The 16269-nt window shown below is 42.5% G+C and overlaps 1 protein-coding gene across 1 annotated transcript in view; it reads right to left on the reverse strand.

The window, feature by feature from the left end:
- Nucleotides 1–7337: 7337 nt before the first annotated feature.
- ponzr1 (plac8 onzin related protein 1) overlaps nt 7338–16269 on the reverse strand; it is a 26823-nt gene continuing 17891 nt past the window's right edge. Inside the window, exon 3 of the mRNA XM_073836339.1 lies at nt 7338–7843. Within this exon, the coding sequence (XP_073692440.1) occupies nt 7715–7843 (129 nt within the window). The 3' untranslated portion in view covers nt 7338–7714. The remainder of the gene's footprint in view (nt 7844–16269) is intronic.

Consider the following 16269-nt stretch of genomic DNA (forward strand, 5'->3'; position numbering starts at 1 on the left):
GAGAAAGAACCACAAACAGTAGACCATTATTACCCTGCAAACACAAACCCTGTTAAGTGTGTGTTTTGGAGGTTAAAGTGCTGCACAATGATGGTGTTGTGCCAATGCTAAATGTGTTTGTAGTCTGAAAAGTAGTCGGACATAAATATAAATTCTGGGTCAAATAGAGGAAGCTGTAAGACTACAGTATCTTGGGTTATACAGCAACTTCTCCCGCCACCTCAAGGTCAGAAGAGAGATAGGAAGCTGTCCAGCAATTCAGAGTGCAGAAGAATAACTTTTGTTTCTCATGAAACAAAACTATTTCCTGTACAAATGATTTAACTGTTTAAACCGCTCAAAGGGTTCAGATATAGGACAGTGATTGTTCTTAGTTTCATTTTAGATTTCTTTGTTTTGTTCAGGGTGCAAAATGCAATCTCAGTGTTGTAGTTTTTTAACACTGTAAAATTGATTGTTTTTGCTGGTAAAACTATGACTTACCTTTATCTTTTGCTGTAGTGTGTCTGGAAATATAAGTTTATAATTTTTAAGATAGTTTATAAGTTTATAAGGTAATAAAACTGAATAAAGTGCATGTGTGTGTGTGTGTGTGTGTGTGTGTGTGTGTGTGTGTGTGTGTGTGTTTAAGCATGTTTGTTAATGTCAGTCATAGTGATTAGCCATGATAAAATTGAACTTAAAGACTTGAACATTTAGAGACACCCCTCAGTTTGTCTTTCTCTTCCAAGACCTAGGCATTCAAAGAAAACATAAATAAAGCTAAATAAATAAATAAATAAAAATAGCTTTTAGTAAGTTATAACATGTTTCATTGATGTTACAACTAACCTAGAGTCTGACCATGAATTAGCTCGCCTTACAACTAATAGCCAAAACATTAGCATTAACAATTTGCATTACAAATATCCACACAGACACACAATAAACATATTTTAACTTGAGTTTAACTACAAAGCAGGGACTGCCATCACAAAAATAAAAAAATAAATGAATAAATGACCATACAATTAGTTTTTCTACTCCAAAATCTGCTGTGTCTGCCACAGGTCTTTACTTCCTCTCATGTGGAATCAGGGCTAAACTGACAATGTGTGAAGGGAATTAGTAATTGTTACTAACCAGGAGAAGGAAATGCAATGTAACATTATCGACGAACAAAGGGGGTGAGCAGACACAGACTAAAATACACAGAAACCTGCGGGGGCTCAGGAAACCATGGCCGGGCAAACAGTCCAGGAGGCCATGGTGGATCAGAGGGGTAAAAATTTTCTTGGGGGAACCCAGGGAGTAGCCTGCCCAATGGAGCGGGGGAGGGCGCACTGGAGGAGGCGCCGGCTCTGGACGGCGCTTGGGTCAAGCGGGCTCTGGAGGGCTGGACGACCCCAGTGGAGACTCTGGTGGGCTGGGTGTCTCCAGCAGAGACTCTGGAAGAGCAGACACTGAGCGAGCGGTCACTGGAGGGCTGTGCGGAACCAATGGAGATTCTGGGAGGCTGGGCGGAACCAGCGGAGACTCTGGGAGGCTGGGCGGAACCAGCGGAGACTCTGGGAGGCTGGGCGGAATCAGCGGAGACTCTGTGAGGCTGGGCGGAACCAGCGGAGACTCTGGGAGGCTGGGCGGAATCAGCGGAGACTCTGGGAGGCTGGGCGGAACCAGCGGAGACTCTGTGAGGCTGGGCGGAACCAGCGGAGACTCTGGGAGGCTGGGCGGAACCAGCGGAGACTCTGGGAGGCTGGGCGGAACCAGCGGAGACTCTGGGAGTACAGCTGCAACCTGACTTGACTCAGGAGGTGCTGCTTGATTTGACTCAGGAGGTACTGCTTGACTTGCCTCAGGAGGTACTGCTTGACTTGACTCAGTAGGTACTGCTTGACTTGACTGTGCAGGAACTGCAGTTGTGACATGACATGATTAGCTCGATCAAGGGGAAATTACAAGCGGAAAGATCGCAGCATATCGTCTCATCATCCGGCCCCAAAACAAACACAGCGCTGAGAGAAGCTTCGTGCCAGTCTACCTGGTGGGAGAGCTTGATGAATTCCTCCACATACCATTCCAACTCATGACCGTCTTGCCGCAGTCCCCTCAGAGCTGCCTCAGCCTGACTCACCCTTTGTTCTTTAGTATAAATGAAAGCGATATTTATTAGAGAAACAACGAACATAAACTAGATTAACACTGAAACTGAGTAAACTTTAAACCAAAACAAACCAGGAGAAGGAAACGCAATGTAACATTTTCGACGGACAAAGGGAGTGAGCAGACACAGACTAAAATACAAAGAAAACAGGGCGTGGTTACAAACGAGATAACAAGGGGGAAATACAAATATGGGCAAGACTAAATCAAATGAACAAGAACCAAAAGGGGGGGGGGGAACAAGGACTAAACCATTTAGTCTTGTAGAACAGACAAGACTAATAATCCTGACAATCTTTATCTTTATTTTTGATTATTCTAAATATTCATTGAAGTAAAACAATTGAAAGTGGGGGGAAACTTACATTATGAAATAAAGTTTTTTTCTCCAATGCATGTTGGCTACCATTACTGGCACCCCTAGAAAATATATCTGAAGTATATTAATTCATATTTACAGTTTGTAGCACACCAGGGTGACTGAAATTGTCCAGCCATCACTTTGTGTTCCACAGGATTATAAATATGAGGAACACAAAGGCCATATTCCCTTAATCATCTATCACAAGGAGTTAAACCAAATAATATAGTTCTGATATACAGAACAAGATTGTTGAGCTTTACAAAATAGAAAGTGGCTGTAAGAAAATAGCTAAAGAATTCAAAATCCCCAGTTTTATCCTCAGGGCAATAATTACAAAGTTCCAATCAACTAAAGATGTTACAAATCTGCGTGGAAGAGGACATGTTTCTATATTGTCCTAGTGCGTGCTAAGGAGGAAAGTTTGAGTGGCCAAAGGTTCCCAAAGGATCACAGCTGGAGAACTGCAGAGATTAGTTGAATCTTGGGGTCTAAAAATGCCTAAATAATATCAAACAGACCCTACATCACCCCATGTTGTTCAAGAAAAAAACTGGCTCATCAAAAACAAATTCCAGCATATTTAGTTGTCAGACACGACTGGAACTTCAAATGGGACTGGCTTCTATGGTCAGATGAAACATAAAAAAAAGAGCTTTCTGGCAGCAAACCCACCAGATGGGTGTAGTGATAATGTACATTTAATTTAGCTCAAAGGGAATCGAATATGATTCAATAGGGAATTTGAATAGAGTCGCTGTTTTACGGTTGTTCAGAGTCGACTCGCGATTCATTGAACGAGCCGTGTAACAGAAACTCTGCAATGGATATTACTATCCAGAATATAAACACTATATATTAGCACAGTAACAAAATCGGCAGTTTAAGACATTAACTTATAAGCACGAAATACAAGATACTTATCTTTTCTAATCAAAATATGATTTTAAACCTAAGACATACAAACTAATCTAACACATAAACACACGCATTCACACAGGTTGCAGAAAGAGAAAGTGAGGAAAGAATGAGTTTAAAGGAATGAAAATATGAAGTCCCAAGTTTATAGCAATATGTGCAATTGCTTAGGCCTGAACAACCATCAATCACTTAATTGCCCCTTGTATTGAGTCTCTCAAAGAGGTTTTTAAACTTTATATCGAATGCACCAGTTCAGCTAGAATCTGGAGGTTGTACTTGCGTTGCCTTTGTGTTGAGGGAATTCCTTGCGTCGCGTCGTCCCAGAAAGGGGTTTCCCGAGGTTGCTGATTGGATGGGAGTTCGGTGGTCGTTCGACGTGAAGTCTTGGGCGTTGGCTGGAGATGCGGAGTTGTGCGCTGGTTAAAGTTCAGGTCAGCACAGACGTTTGGGTCGCGGCTTGTGGTAAAACTTAACTAGAACATGAACCTCTCAACGGAAAGAAATAAAAGAATTAAAGTAAAGAAACAGAAGTGTAACGATCTCCTCATGTTTCCTTTAGAGGAGCAGCTGGCAAGCAGGCCAGAGAGCGTTCAAGGAACGCTAACACCAGCGTCGAAACGCGGCGGCACGAAACACAAAGAGAGTAAGAGTATAAGAGAGTAAGAGAGTGATTTGATGGTGTCCTGAGTATTTAAGCTCAGCGTTTGGACACATCCCAAATGGTGTCTTGACCAATTAAAACCATTGTCCTAACTCGGGGTACTTCTGGTTTCTCCTCCTGTGGTCCCAATTTTCTCGCTCTTTGCAAAGTTAAATTTGGACATGATTTCTATAACAAGACTATAATACATTTTACAAAGAATTGAATTACAGAAACATTTCGAGAATGCAATTTCAGGCTCAGGCATACCAAACACCAATATAAACCCTTAAGCTATTCAATAGTTATTAAAACGGACATACACAATAAGTGTTTAAAACATCAAACATCAAAATCAACACAAAAATGTGTCACTGACCACAAAATGAAGCTTCTGCCATGGCTGTCTCAGTTCCCTGACCTGAACCCTGTAGAAAATGAGTGGGATGAACTTAAGAGAAGAAGCACTAACATGGTTGACCTCTTGTCAGGTGTTGCAATAGTTGGGTACCAATAACTGTGGCTACGTGAACTAAAGAAAAACATATTTCATAATGAGATTTTCCCCCCACTTTCCATTGTTTTACTTCAATGAAAGGTTAGAATTTCATACAATTTTTGAATGAAAAATCAAAAGAATAAACAATACAGATTTATTTTCACAGCCACCTTTGCTTATATTTACCAAAGGTGCCAATATTAGCGGGCGGCACTGTAAGTAATACATATACTACATTGCCAAAAGTATTTGGACACCCCCTTCTACTAAACAGGTTTGAGTACTTTAGTAATTTCCATGACTACAAATCTTAATGTTTAAGCATATAATGGTATTCTAGGGCATTGTGTGCTTCTAATTTCATAGCAACAGTTTGGACAGGACCCTTTTCTATGCCTCTGTGTACATGACAAGGTTCAAAAAGAAATGATTGATTCAGGTCTACAGGTCCTTCTCAAAAAAATAGCATATTGTGATAAAGTTCATTATTTTCTGTAATGTACTGATAAACATTAGACTTTCATATAGTTTAGATTCATTACACACAACTAAAGAAGTTTAAGCCTTTTATTGTTTTAATATTGATGATTTTGGCCTACAGCTCATGAAAACCCAAAATTCCTATCTCAAAAAATTAGCATATCATGAAAAGATTCTCTAAACGAGCTATTAACCTAATCATCTGAATCAACTAATTAACTCTAAACACATGCAAAAGATTCCTGAGGCTTTTAAAAACTCCCAGCCTGGTTCATTATTCAAAACCGCAATCATGGGTAAGACTGCCGACCTGACTGCTGTCCAGAAGGCCATCATTGACACCCTCAAGCAAGAGGGTAAGACACAGAAAGAAATTTCTGAACGAATAGGCTGTTCCCAGAGTGCTGTATCAAGGCACCTCAGTGGGAAGTCTGTGGGAAGGAAAAAGTGTGGCAGAAAACGCTGCACAATGAGAAGAGGTGACCGGACCCTGAGGAAGATTGTGGAGAAGGACCGATTCCAGACCTTGGGGGACCTGCGGAAGCAGTGGACTGAGTCTGGAGTAGAAACATCCAGAGCCACCGTGTACAGGCGTGTGCAGGAAATGGGCTACAGGTGCTGCATTCCCCAGGTCAAGCCACTTTTGAACCAGAAACGGCGGCAGAAGCGCCTGACCTGGGCTACAGAGAAGCAGCACTGGACTGTTGCTCAGTGGTCCAAAGTAGTTTTTTCGGATGAAAGCAAATTTTGCATGTCATTCGGAAATCAAGGTGCCAGATTCTGGAGGAAGACTGGGGAGAGGGAAATGCCAAAATTCCTGAAGTCCAGTGTCAAGTACCCACAGTCAGTGATGGTCTGGGGTGCCATGTCAGCTGCTGGTGTTGGTCCACTGTGTTTTATCAAGGGCAGGGTCAATGCAGCTAGCTATCAGGAGATTTTGGAGCACTTCATGCTTCCATCTGCTGAAAAGCTTTATGGAGATGAAGATTTCATTTTTCAGCACGACCTGGCACCTGCTCACAGTGCCAAAACCACTGGTAAATGGTTTACTGACCATGGTATTACTGTGCTCAATTGGCCTGCCAACTCTCCTGACCTGAACCCCATAGAGAATCTGTGGGATATTGTGAAGAGAAAGTTGAGAGACGCAAGACCCAACACTCTGGATGAGCTTAAGGCCACTATCGAAGCATCCTGGGCCTCCATAACACCTCAGCAGTGCCACAGGCTGATTGCCTCCATGCCACGCTGCATTGAAGCATTCATTTCTGCAAAAGGATTCCCGACCAAGTATTGAGTGCATAACTGAACATAATTATTTGAAGGTTGACTTTTTTTGTATTAAAAACACTTTTCTTTTATTGGTCGGATGAAATATGCAAATTTTTTGAGAAAGGAATTTTGGGTTTTCATGAGCTGTATGCCAAAATCATCAATATTAAAACAATAAAAGGCTTGAACTACTTCAGTTGTGTGTAATGAATCTAAAATATATGAAAGTCTAATGTTTGTCAGTACATTACAGAAAATAATGAACTTTATCACAATATGATAATTTTTTGAGAAGGACCTGTACATACTGTGCACATAGGGAGCGGCAGTACTGTGCATATTTAAATGCATGTGTGTATTTACAAGTCCTTTTCAATCTAAACAATGTCCTGAAAATGTAAAAAAAAGAGAGACTTTAAAGACTTTACAAACCATTGTTTTCCCGCAGCTAAAATCAACTGCAACTTGACAATAGAAACAACAAAAAACAGAGCTTGAAACCTGAGAATAATCCAAAATCAAACATCACCAAGAGAAGGAAAACATTTTCACAATACTAGTAAAACTACAGTAAGCCTCTGGGGCAAAGCCTCACTACTTGGAACTCACTACATATTTATGACATTTTCCATTAGTGTTAGTCAAATATGATGTCACAATCGGTGAACTGTTGCCAGGGCAACATAATGCATGTAATCCGCAGCAACAATGTTTGTTACCATATATTTCAAGTTTTGCAAATATGCAAAGTATTTAGCAATGGTGAAATACCATATTCAAAATGAGTGTTTTATTTGCATTTTGTGAACATCACCTTTATATAGGAATGTCACTTTTCTCAAAGGAATATGATATTTCTATATATAGATGGTGATACAAGCATCATCTATGCGTTTCAAAAACTGTTGTGTGGGAAGCGAAGGGCAAAGCTGGGATGTGATCTAGGTGTGATCTATATTTCACACCTGATATAAATACCAGTAAGCACATATGCAAACATAACATCAACATGCCAAAACAGGTTTTCTAATTACCTCATAATTTTATTACTGAACAGATTCCAAATAATACAAAAGTGAATGATAGTAACTAACAGAGCTTTTATTTGTACTACACCATATTGAAGCAATAAGGATGTTTTTCACACAATGTCTATGTTGCGCTATTTTTTGTCATTTGAAACAATATTAATAAAGTGAGTTACAATCATTTGTGAACTACTTTAGGGTAATGCAACAGCACAATAACAGGTAAAGTGAACTTTGTAAAAATGAAGTGAAGCATGCAATATAAAAGACTTTTGTTTTTGTTTGGTGCTGTTTACGGATCTAGTTAGAGGGCATCAATTTCCACCACCATTTGTGCCCATACTACCATAACTCACAGCAAAACAGATCTCTTAACGGTGTGTAATTTGTTGGGTGACCACAGTGCCAGAATGAGCACGAATCTTGATTTCACGAGACATCTGACACCAGGCACAAGGATAACAGAAGCAGAGAGTGCAAAAATCATCACAGCAGGAACCCTGTGGAAGAAAGCATTTCTATAATTCCACTGAATTAAAATACATTAGCATTAATTATTCATTTATGAGTATTACTTATTAGTTCATACTGTCATGACAAACAGGTTTTCCCCCCCAGTACCCACCCTTGTGGTTTTTACCACTTGTATGACGTGTTTCCTGTATTTGGCAAATGTGTTCAAAAGGGTGTGAAGACTGCAACAATTTGCACTTTAAAATAATTTTCTAAATGACTGTTAAGTAGTTTCTCTGTAAGAGACACAATTGGATTGTAGTGCTTCTAATGCAGTGATACAAATCAGTTGCAAATGTTTTTAAAAAGACACATAGTTACCTCTACACCAATAAAATATGCAGCACTTTGTTTTACTACCAAATACTTTGTAATATCTAACAATTTAACTTACACTGTAAGTTTTCCTTTTTTGAGTTCCTAATAATGGGATTATAGGATGCGCTTAGTTTCTACTCACTGAACCGGTATTAGAGATAGAACTGATTAAAGGCCAGTTTACAACAAAAACAATAACTTAATTACAGATAACCAGATGAATAAAGTTATTAATAAAGAATTATGAATAAAGATGTTAAAGGTGCCATAGAATGCATTGATGCAATATTTTAAATTGTTCTCTGATATCTACATAGAAGGTATATGGTTTAGGTAAGGGCAAAAATTCTCCAGAAACGGTTTTACAAGTCCATTTACAACCCTAGGATTTGTCCCTAGAATGAAAGGCTCTGTATTACCTTCAGGCTTGATAGTGGAAAAAATTCCTGAGCCTGAACTTTTTTTTCCCCTTGCCCCCGAGGTGAGTGGGGTGGAGGTACTATGTATGCGACGCACTTTTAACACATAACTTGTTGGTTCAGTTCAGTCAGATAAAGGTTTTTCTCAAAAAAAGCTTATAGATTGGCATTTCAGCCTTTATCCCATTAAAATGAATAAATCAAGTATATAATGCATAACATTTATTTAAAACAATGTCCTAATTGTTTAGATTTTTAGAAAGCACATTAACTTCTTTCACATTTACAACTCTGTGTTTGCATAAAAAACATTGGTCGAGATTTGCAATAATCTGACCAAAAACAGCTAAAAATTTGGACGTGCAAATTAATTCTATGTCACGAGGGGGCGCTTTAGGAGCGCTTAAATATTACGGTTTCCCTAACGGTGCGTTCACACTACAGCGTCAAATCCACGCTCAGTGCCGCTGGCAACGCTACAACGCCACTGCTTTGGGGTGTGTCAAATTTAGGGCAGAGCACGCCTCTGAAAAACAATGTTCACACCCTATTTACGTTCCATTGTCTTCTTTTAACGGCGGTTCGCAAACTAAACTGTAGCATATAATGAAAACATGCAAAGTACATTTACTTTTGCTTGACTTTTTCAATAATATGTGATTTCAGCTCAGTAATCCACCAGTTTCGGAAACACGCGTCATAGTCTTTCCTTGCCAACTTCTCACAGCGATTGGTTGTCGCCGGCGTTTTGCGCACGAAATTTGCATAAAGTTGAGGAATGTCCAACCTTTTGACGCTCTCAGCCGCTCTCAACGCTTTCTCCGCAACGCTTCCAATCCCAAAATGCACCACGCGACCGTTTACGCGCAACTTCCATATGAATGAATTGAAAACGCTCGCTTCGCCCCGCTCGCTACGTGCCAATGTGAACGCACCGTAAGAATGGCTGAAAGCAAAGCAGCATTAACGCTGTTTTATCAGTCATGAAATGAAAATGCCAACGACACGTTTCTGAGGACAGTCGGTTCCCTTCAGATACATTCATATAAAGACAACAGTGCCGCGTTTTGACTTTGAAACGTGCTGTGAGCATATTTATTCAATGAAATCATTGCCTCTTAAAGTTTAATCCAGCTCTATCGCGATTCTCGTCTTTCCGTCCCCAACTGTAAGACCTCTTAAAATAATTAATCCTCTTCTTTTACTATTTAAAATATTTACCACTTTTTATGGCCTTAAATTTGATACAACTAAATTGAGGAGTTTTAAGGACCCCATGAGCCCTCTACTTCAGGATAGCCCGTCGGCAGCCGGTCAAATAATGTTGGTAGCCCGACTGGAAAACCCAATAGCTCCGGGACGTCGGGCTAGCGATTTTGTGAGCCCTGTAAATATGCCTTTATCGAAATCCTTAATGTCTTCCCCTGGCTTCATAAACATAGCCATGACTTACGGTTTGAGTTGCCAGTAGGAGAGTATGGGAGCTAAAAACAACTTCGCGCATGGAGCATTGCCTTAACCCAGGGGTGCTCAACCATAGATATATATACATAGATGCCTCATTAGCGACTGTTTCTATGGGCCGTTATACGTAAGCCATTCGCCATTTCACTGCGGTCTACTTGACGTCATTCACCCATAGATCTCATAGTAATCACTGAAAATTCGAAAATCCACAGTCCTGCACAGCCGTTGGTCTGCGAACCTACAGTATGGTGAATGACGTCAAGTGGACCGTTCCAAAATGGCGGACGCATCTACGTGCTTGGAGCGGTCCAATGCGGTATCTATGTATATATATCTATGTGCTCAACCCTGTTCCTGAAGAGCTACCTACCTGCAGACTTTTGTTCCAGCCCTGCTCCAACAGCTGTCTGTAATTATCAAGTGCTACTTAAGAGATTAATTAGCTGGTTCAGGTGTATTTGTTTAGGGTTGGAGCTGAACTCTGTAGGATAGTAGATCTCCAGGAACAGGGTTGGGCACCCCTGCCTTAACCTGTATCAATCTATTTGACAAAGACACAAGGCCCGCCCCTTCCCTACTTCTGATTGGCTCATCGGCTAGAATGTGACTTGTTTGAGTCGTTGAGCGTTAAAGCTGCTCTCTGACCTGCACATCACATGCTGCGTCCCAATTCGCCTACTTATACTATGCCCTAAAAGTATGTACTCTTTTTGTAAAGAAAAAGTACATACTTTTTAGTATGTAGCAGAATAGTAGGCAGTCTTTGGGACATACTACTTCGTCATAACTCCTTCTTTAACGGACGCTCTGTTGCTTAGTTACCTGAATCCCGTCACTGTTTATGCCCTGTCAATCATCACAGTTGACATAATCTACATTGCGTTTTAATTTGATTTCCTACCGTATTAGAGAGAAATGAAGAGGCACGTTATTTCACCAGTCTTTCATGCCAAGGACTCTGCTCTTGTGTTTGCATAATTATGCCTTTAAACGTTAATGACCAAACCTATCATTATAAAAGTTCATAATGTTGCTGCACATGAAATATAACGCGGATAACATTAATAAAATATTTTTTTTATCAGGTTACAGACTGATTATTTATCACTCTCAAACCCATTTCTCTACCTGTCCGCTGGTCGTGCATATCCTCCATGTTTGTAGTTTTTTTTAAACTTTTTATGCGTGTTTGTAGTTCTAATCGAATCCTCGTTCACCGCGCAATGTGTTGTGGGTAATATTAGCCGTTAGAGTGTGCATTGATCCGCACTTCGAATTCCGAAGTTAAGTAGTAGACCATCCGGGAATCTTTGGAATACTTTTTTGAACATACTACGATTTGGGACATACTAATTCTATTTTCGAATACTATTTAGGACGGATAGTATGCGAATTGGGACGCAGCATCAGATTTAGAGAAATGACAGAGCAATATCCGCGAACCTGATTTTTTTTTTTTTTTCCGCAGCCACAGTACGCCGGAAATCCGGCGTGGTGCCGGAACGCTATCACCCCTGTACCTTATATGGAAGGTTCATGAATAAAAATGACGAGTTTTGCTCTGATTGGCTGTTTCACTTAGTGGCTCTCACACAGCAGGAGGAAACACATGGAGGAAAATATATATTTAATTACAGAGCTCGAGCCGCTATTAATATGTGGGGCATTGAAACTGACGTTTTGAATGCATGATAACTTCTCACTTTCAGTTACAGATTTGTGATCGCACTAGATCTGTGTAACTTTATACTACAGCGGCAGTACTTAAAACATTTGACAAGTTTAGATGCTGTTAGCGGTGATCAGGATCTGCAAATCATTCGCCACCGTCCGCGCAGTCATCTCTCCTTACTCTGTTCCTTACTCTGTTTCTGTAAGTGAAATTTTACGCACTGCAATGTAACAGGCTACCGCTAGCAAGAAGCTATATTAAATAGAATATTTCATAGGTATATTATTTTTGCTTTACACTACAGTAGGAAAATTACAATACTTTTTTTACTTTAATTTCTACACTTGAAAGAGATATTTTAAATTTGGACTACAGTAACGTTACCCATTTAAACCGCTAGCTCTCAGGAATTCATTCTGCACTTTTAAGCTTTTTTTTTTTTTTGACAGAATCGGCAGTAGAGCTTTTATTTTGGTGGAAAACGTCTCTAGGTTACGTATGTAACCCTAGTTCCCTGAGAAGGGAACGAGACACCGCGTCCCCTAGGGGTCGCTATTGGGGAACGCTGCAGCGTGACTCGTGTCTGAAGAATGCATAGAAAAACTCCATGAAATGGCCGGCGACAGCGTATGACGTCACTGCGGCGCGCACGTCGCTGCTGGTACGTCACTACCGGGCGACACAGTATAAAGAGTCGCCGAAGTAAACATACAGCCGCTTCACTGTCTGAAGCTTCTCGTCCGAAGCATGGGAAGAAGCCTAGGGGACGCGGTGTCTCGTTCCCTTCTCAGGGAACTAGGGTTACATACGTAACCTAGAGACGTTCCCTTCCGAGGGAACTCTCACCGCGTCCCCTAGGGGTCGCTATTGGGGAACGGTATACCAACGTCTCCATGCTGAGGGGAGTGCATAGTAGTGAGCACTAAGTGTAAATTCTGTGAGGAATTATCCCTATAGGACGAGGTGACAGCTGTCAGAACGTAACCTCCCCGGCCAAAGCCTGAACTGTTACTCACTTACCTGAATGGGTCAAAGGACCCAGAGCACAGCTCAGGTTGGAATCGGAGATTCCTTCGGAGGAACGGCTAAGTTAATACTTAGACTTAACTAGAACAGGAACTGCCAGTACTACTGAGTCTAGTTCCCTCAGTGAACTGACTCAAAAATAGCGACTAACAGGCCTGTCCCAAGACAGAGACCGTTCTAGCAGGGGTTATCCTCAGATAACGCACCCTGGATAACAGATGGTCAGGAGATATCTGAGGTGATATCGAGTGAAGTTGGGCCCAGGGAGACCGGGGTTTTAAACCAACTCAAAAAATGGGAACGAGTACCGCGTAACCCATACCGTATAGGATTTTAGAAAAGAACCCAAAAACTTGGTGGGAACTTACCACTTATGTGGATTTTTAGGAAGTGCACAAAGATTCCGTGCGCACTTACCACTATTGTGGATTTCAGAAAGTGCCCAGGGTTTAGCGTGGGACACTTACCCTAGTAAAATGGGATTTGGAGACTGTGTTTTCCCCCATTTTGGGGGTTTCATATTAAAGCTCCAGATTTGTCATAGGATGACGAGAATTAAAATAGGGGAGGAACCCTCCCTGATTAGAGAGGGGAGCAATGCTACACCCCAATCAGGACAGACAGTCCGCAAACTGTTAGTCGACTGATGAAATCATGGAGCTACTGACCATCATATAGTGGACGCAGACAGCGGACAGACCCCTAACCCCGACTTGCAGGGAGGAACATCCGTCCTTAAAAAGGCTCTGAAGGGACCCTTTAGTGTAAAGGGGAGCGTACTAGACCCAGTCCACATAGATGCCTACTAGGAGAAGGTGATGCTCAGAAATTACCCTTCCTTGTAAGGGGAGCATACTCATCCCACTAGGAGCCGTGCTCTAAACGGGACCCTTGAGAAGGGGAGCGAACGTGCTCAAATCAGGACCTTGAGAAAGATAGGGGTTATTTCTTCCTTAGCCAAGGGAGAAAAATTCACCATGCGGCAGTGGCGCTGCTTTGAGGGAACCCTAAAAGGTGAGCTGCCAACAGCCTGAGGAGGCTTCAATCGTAGGAGCCTTCGCTTCTAGCATGTTAAGGGTAGGTTTCAAAACCCTGAGAAGCAGGGAGAAATGCCAACACCCGCCAGAAGGTGGTGCTCTAGTAGGACCCTTTCCGCAGAAAGGGGAGCAGCCGTAAGGTCATTTCAAGGTCCTGAAAAAAGGGGGTAACTCCTAGTTAGTCATAAAGCCTGAAGGGGAGGTGACACTCGACCCGGAAGTCAGGCGCAAGCAGGCTCCTAACCCTGATTAACAGAGAGGAAAACCCGCCTGCCAGGAGGCAGCGCTCCGATTTCACCCTTCATCAGAAGGGGAGCTTACTCCTCCTGCCAGGAGCAGCGCTCGAGAGGAACCCTTTTCTAAAAAGGGGAGCAATCATACCTGACTCAGGAAGCCTGATGACAGATTCTACCCAAATAAAGGGGAATTTGTCCACACGACAGTGGTGCTACTGATGAACCTTGAATTAAGGTGAGCTGCTGTCATTGAAGAGCTCTGAGAGGACCCTTTCCGCGGAAAGGGGAGCTACTAAAGTTACTTCAGGTTCCTGAGAAGGGAGCTCCTGGATAGTCATGGTGACAGACTCCTAACCCTGAAGGCCAGGGAGGAACGCCCGTCCCAACGAGGGGCGCTCATTGGGGACCCTTTCCTCGGAAAGGGGAGAGCCCAGCTCGTGCGTGAGGCCTGAAGAGTGAGAATCAGCCTGGACAAGAAGGACAGGCCCCTAACCCAGATGAACCGGGAGGAGAACCTGGCTCTGTCAACGAGAAACAGTACTCTAAATAAACCCCTTCTGCAGAAAGGGGAGTACTACCTCGGTTGAATCGACCCTGCCCTCGGGCTAACAGGGGGATCGACAGACCCCAGTCTAGGTGGACTTATGTTCCTGTCTCAACGGGACATAAATCCCCCGGAGCAGGAACTTATGAGGATAGACTCCTAACCCTGAAGGCCAGGGAGGAACGCCCATCCCATCGAGGGGGCGCTCGTTAGGGACCCTTCCCTTGGGAAGGGGAGAGCCCAGCTCGAGTGTGAGCCTGAAGAGTGAGAATCAGCCTGGACAAGAGGGACAGGCTCCTAACCCAGATGAACCGGGGAGAAAGCCTGGCTTGTCAGCGAGAAGCGGTACTCTGAATAAACCCTTTCCGCGGAAAGGGGAGTGCTACTTTAGTTACTGGAGAACTGAGAAATTGCTCCTTGGAGACAAAACTCAGGAGGTGCTGGAAAGAACCTTCGGCTGATAAGATCACTTCACAGGATCTAAAGTCCACAGAGAGAGTCTGGAAGAGGGATTCTCAGAAAAAGGCCTGCAAAGGACAAATGTTAAACATGCCAAGGGCAATCCTAAGAAAGAAACTTAGGGAGCTTACCTTGAAGAGGACATAAGTCCTATGTCTAACAAATGCTGGGAGGGTGGTTTACCGCACGACCTGTGGCGTGGATAGGACGAACACTGCCGTAACCATAACCCGTAGGATCAGAGGGGGAGCATCCGACGTAAACTCGTCGTGTTTTTCTCTGAAAAGCAAAAACACAACACACAGGCCTGAGACAGTATTAAGTTCTTTTTCTTTATTAAAAGAAAAATATGGATCGTACTCACCCATGAGTGACCTGCATTTAACTCAAACTCAAACAAAACCTGTTTAAGGAGTTAAAATCCAGACCATCGGTAATGGAGGTTCTTATGGGACATAAGAACCGCTGCGTGCAGGGAGCTCATGTTGTAGGGCTCGAACCTGGGCCTTCATGGAGTGAAGGACTCAAAGGCAGTGATCTACCTAGCCCAAATCACATAAATCCAGAAAGGCCAAAGAGCCTGGGAAAAACTAACAGATCAGTGAAAGACCTCCGGTTAGTCCTCCTGAAAACAGCCCAACCCAGCAGAGTGGGCTGTCTATTTAAACCCTAGCAGGGGAGACAGCACCATCTAGGCAAGAGCTTAAAGAACTACTTTTATGTTTCCAAACAAAAAGTAATCAGTAAGCCCACACACAGATATCCGCAGATATCTGTATGTGTAGGAAGGACTACCAGAGGTAAAACTGACTGAAAGCCTCCAGCCCTAAAGTAGGAAGAGTTAACGTACAGCTAGCCTTAGACAGCTGTAGTTACTAAGACTGTTCTGCATAATCATGGTCGAACTAGTCTAGGAAAATCTCTCCCCTTTATATGTACACATATAAGCATACATAACATACATATGTATATACATGCACACACATATTTTATGGCAGTAAATTAACTCCACAATCGCGACGCGCAGCATATATTCGGCTCCCGCGGGAGCTAAACAAACTCCGCCCAGACGCCAAATTCCCTCGGGAATAAACAAGCAAGGAGCCGCTGGCGACGCCGCGAATGCGTCTGTTAATGCCGCGAGAGGCAAACACACTCATGCAAAATGAGGAACAGAGAAACTCACCTCCCTCTTTTGCGTACTGCGTTTTCGCGATAAGCCCATTAGTCCCTCG

This window comes from Garra rufa, chromosome 3 (genome assembly GCF_049309525.1).
Source record: "Garra rufa chromosome 3, GarRuf1.0, whole genome shotgun sequence".
In the NCBI taxonomy this organism is placed as follows: Eukaryota; Metazoa; Chordata; class Actinopteri; order Cypriniformes; family Cyprinidae; genus Garra; species Garra rufa.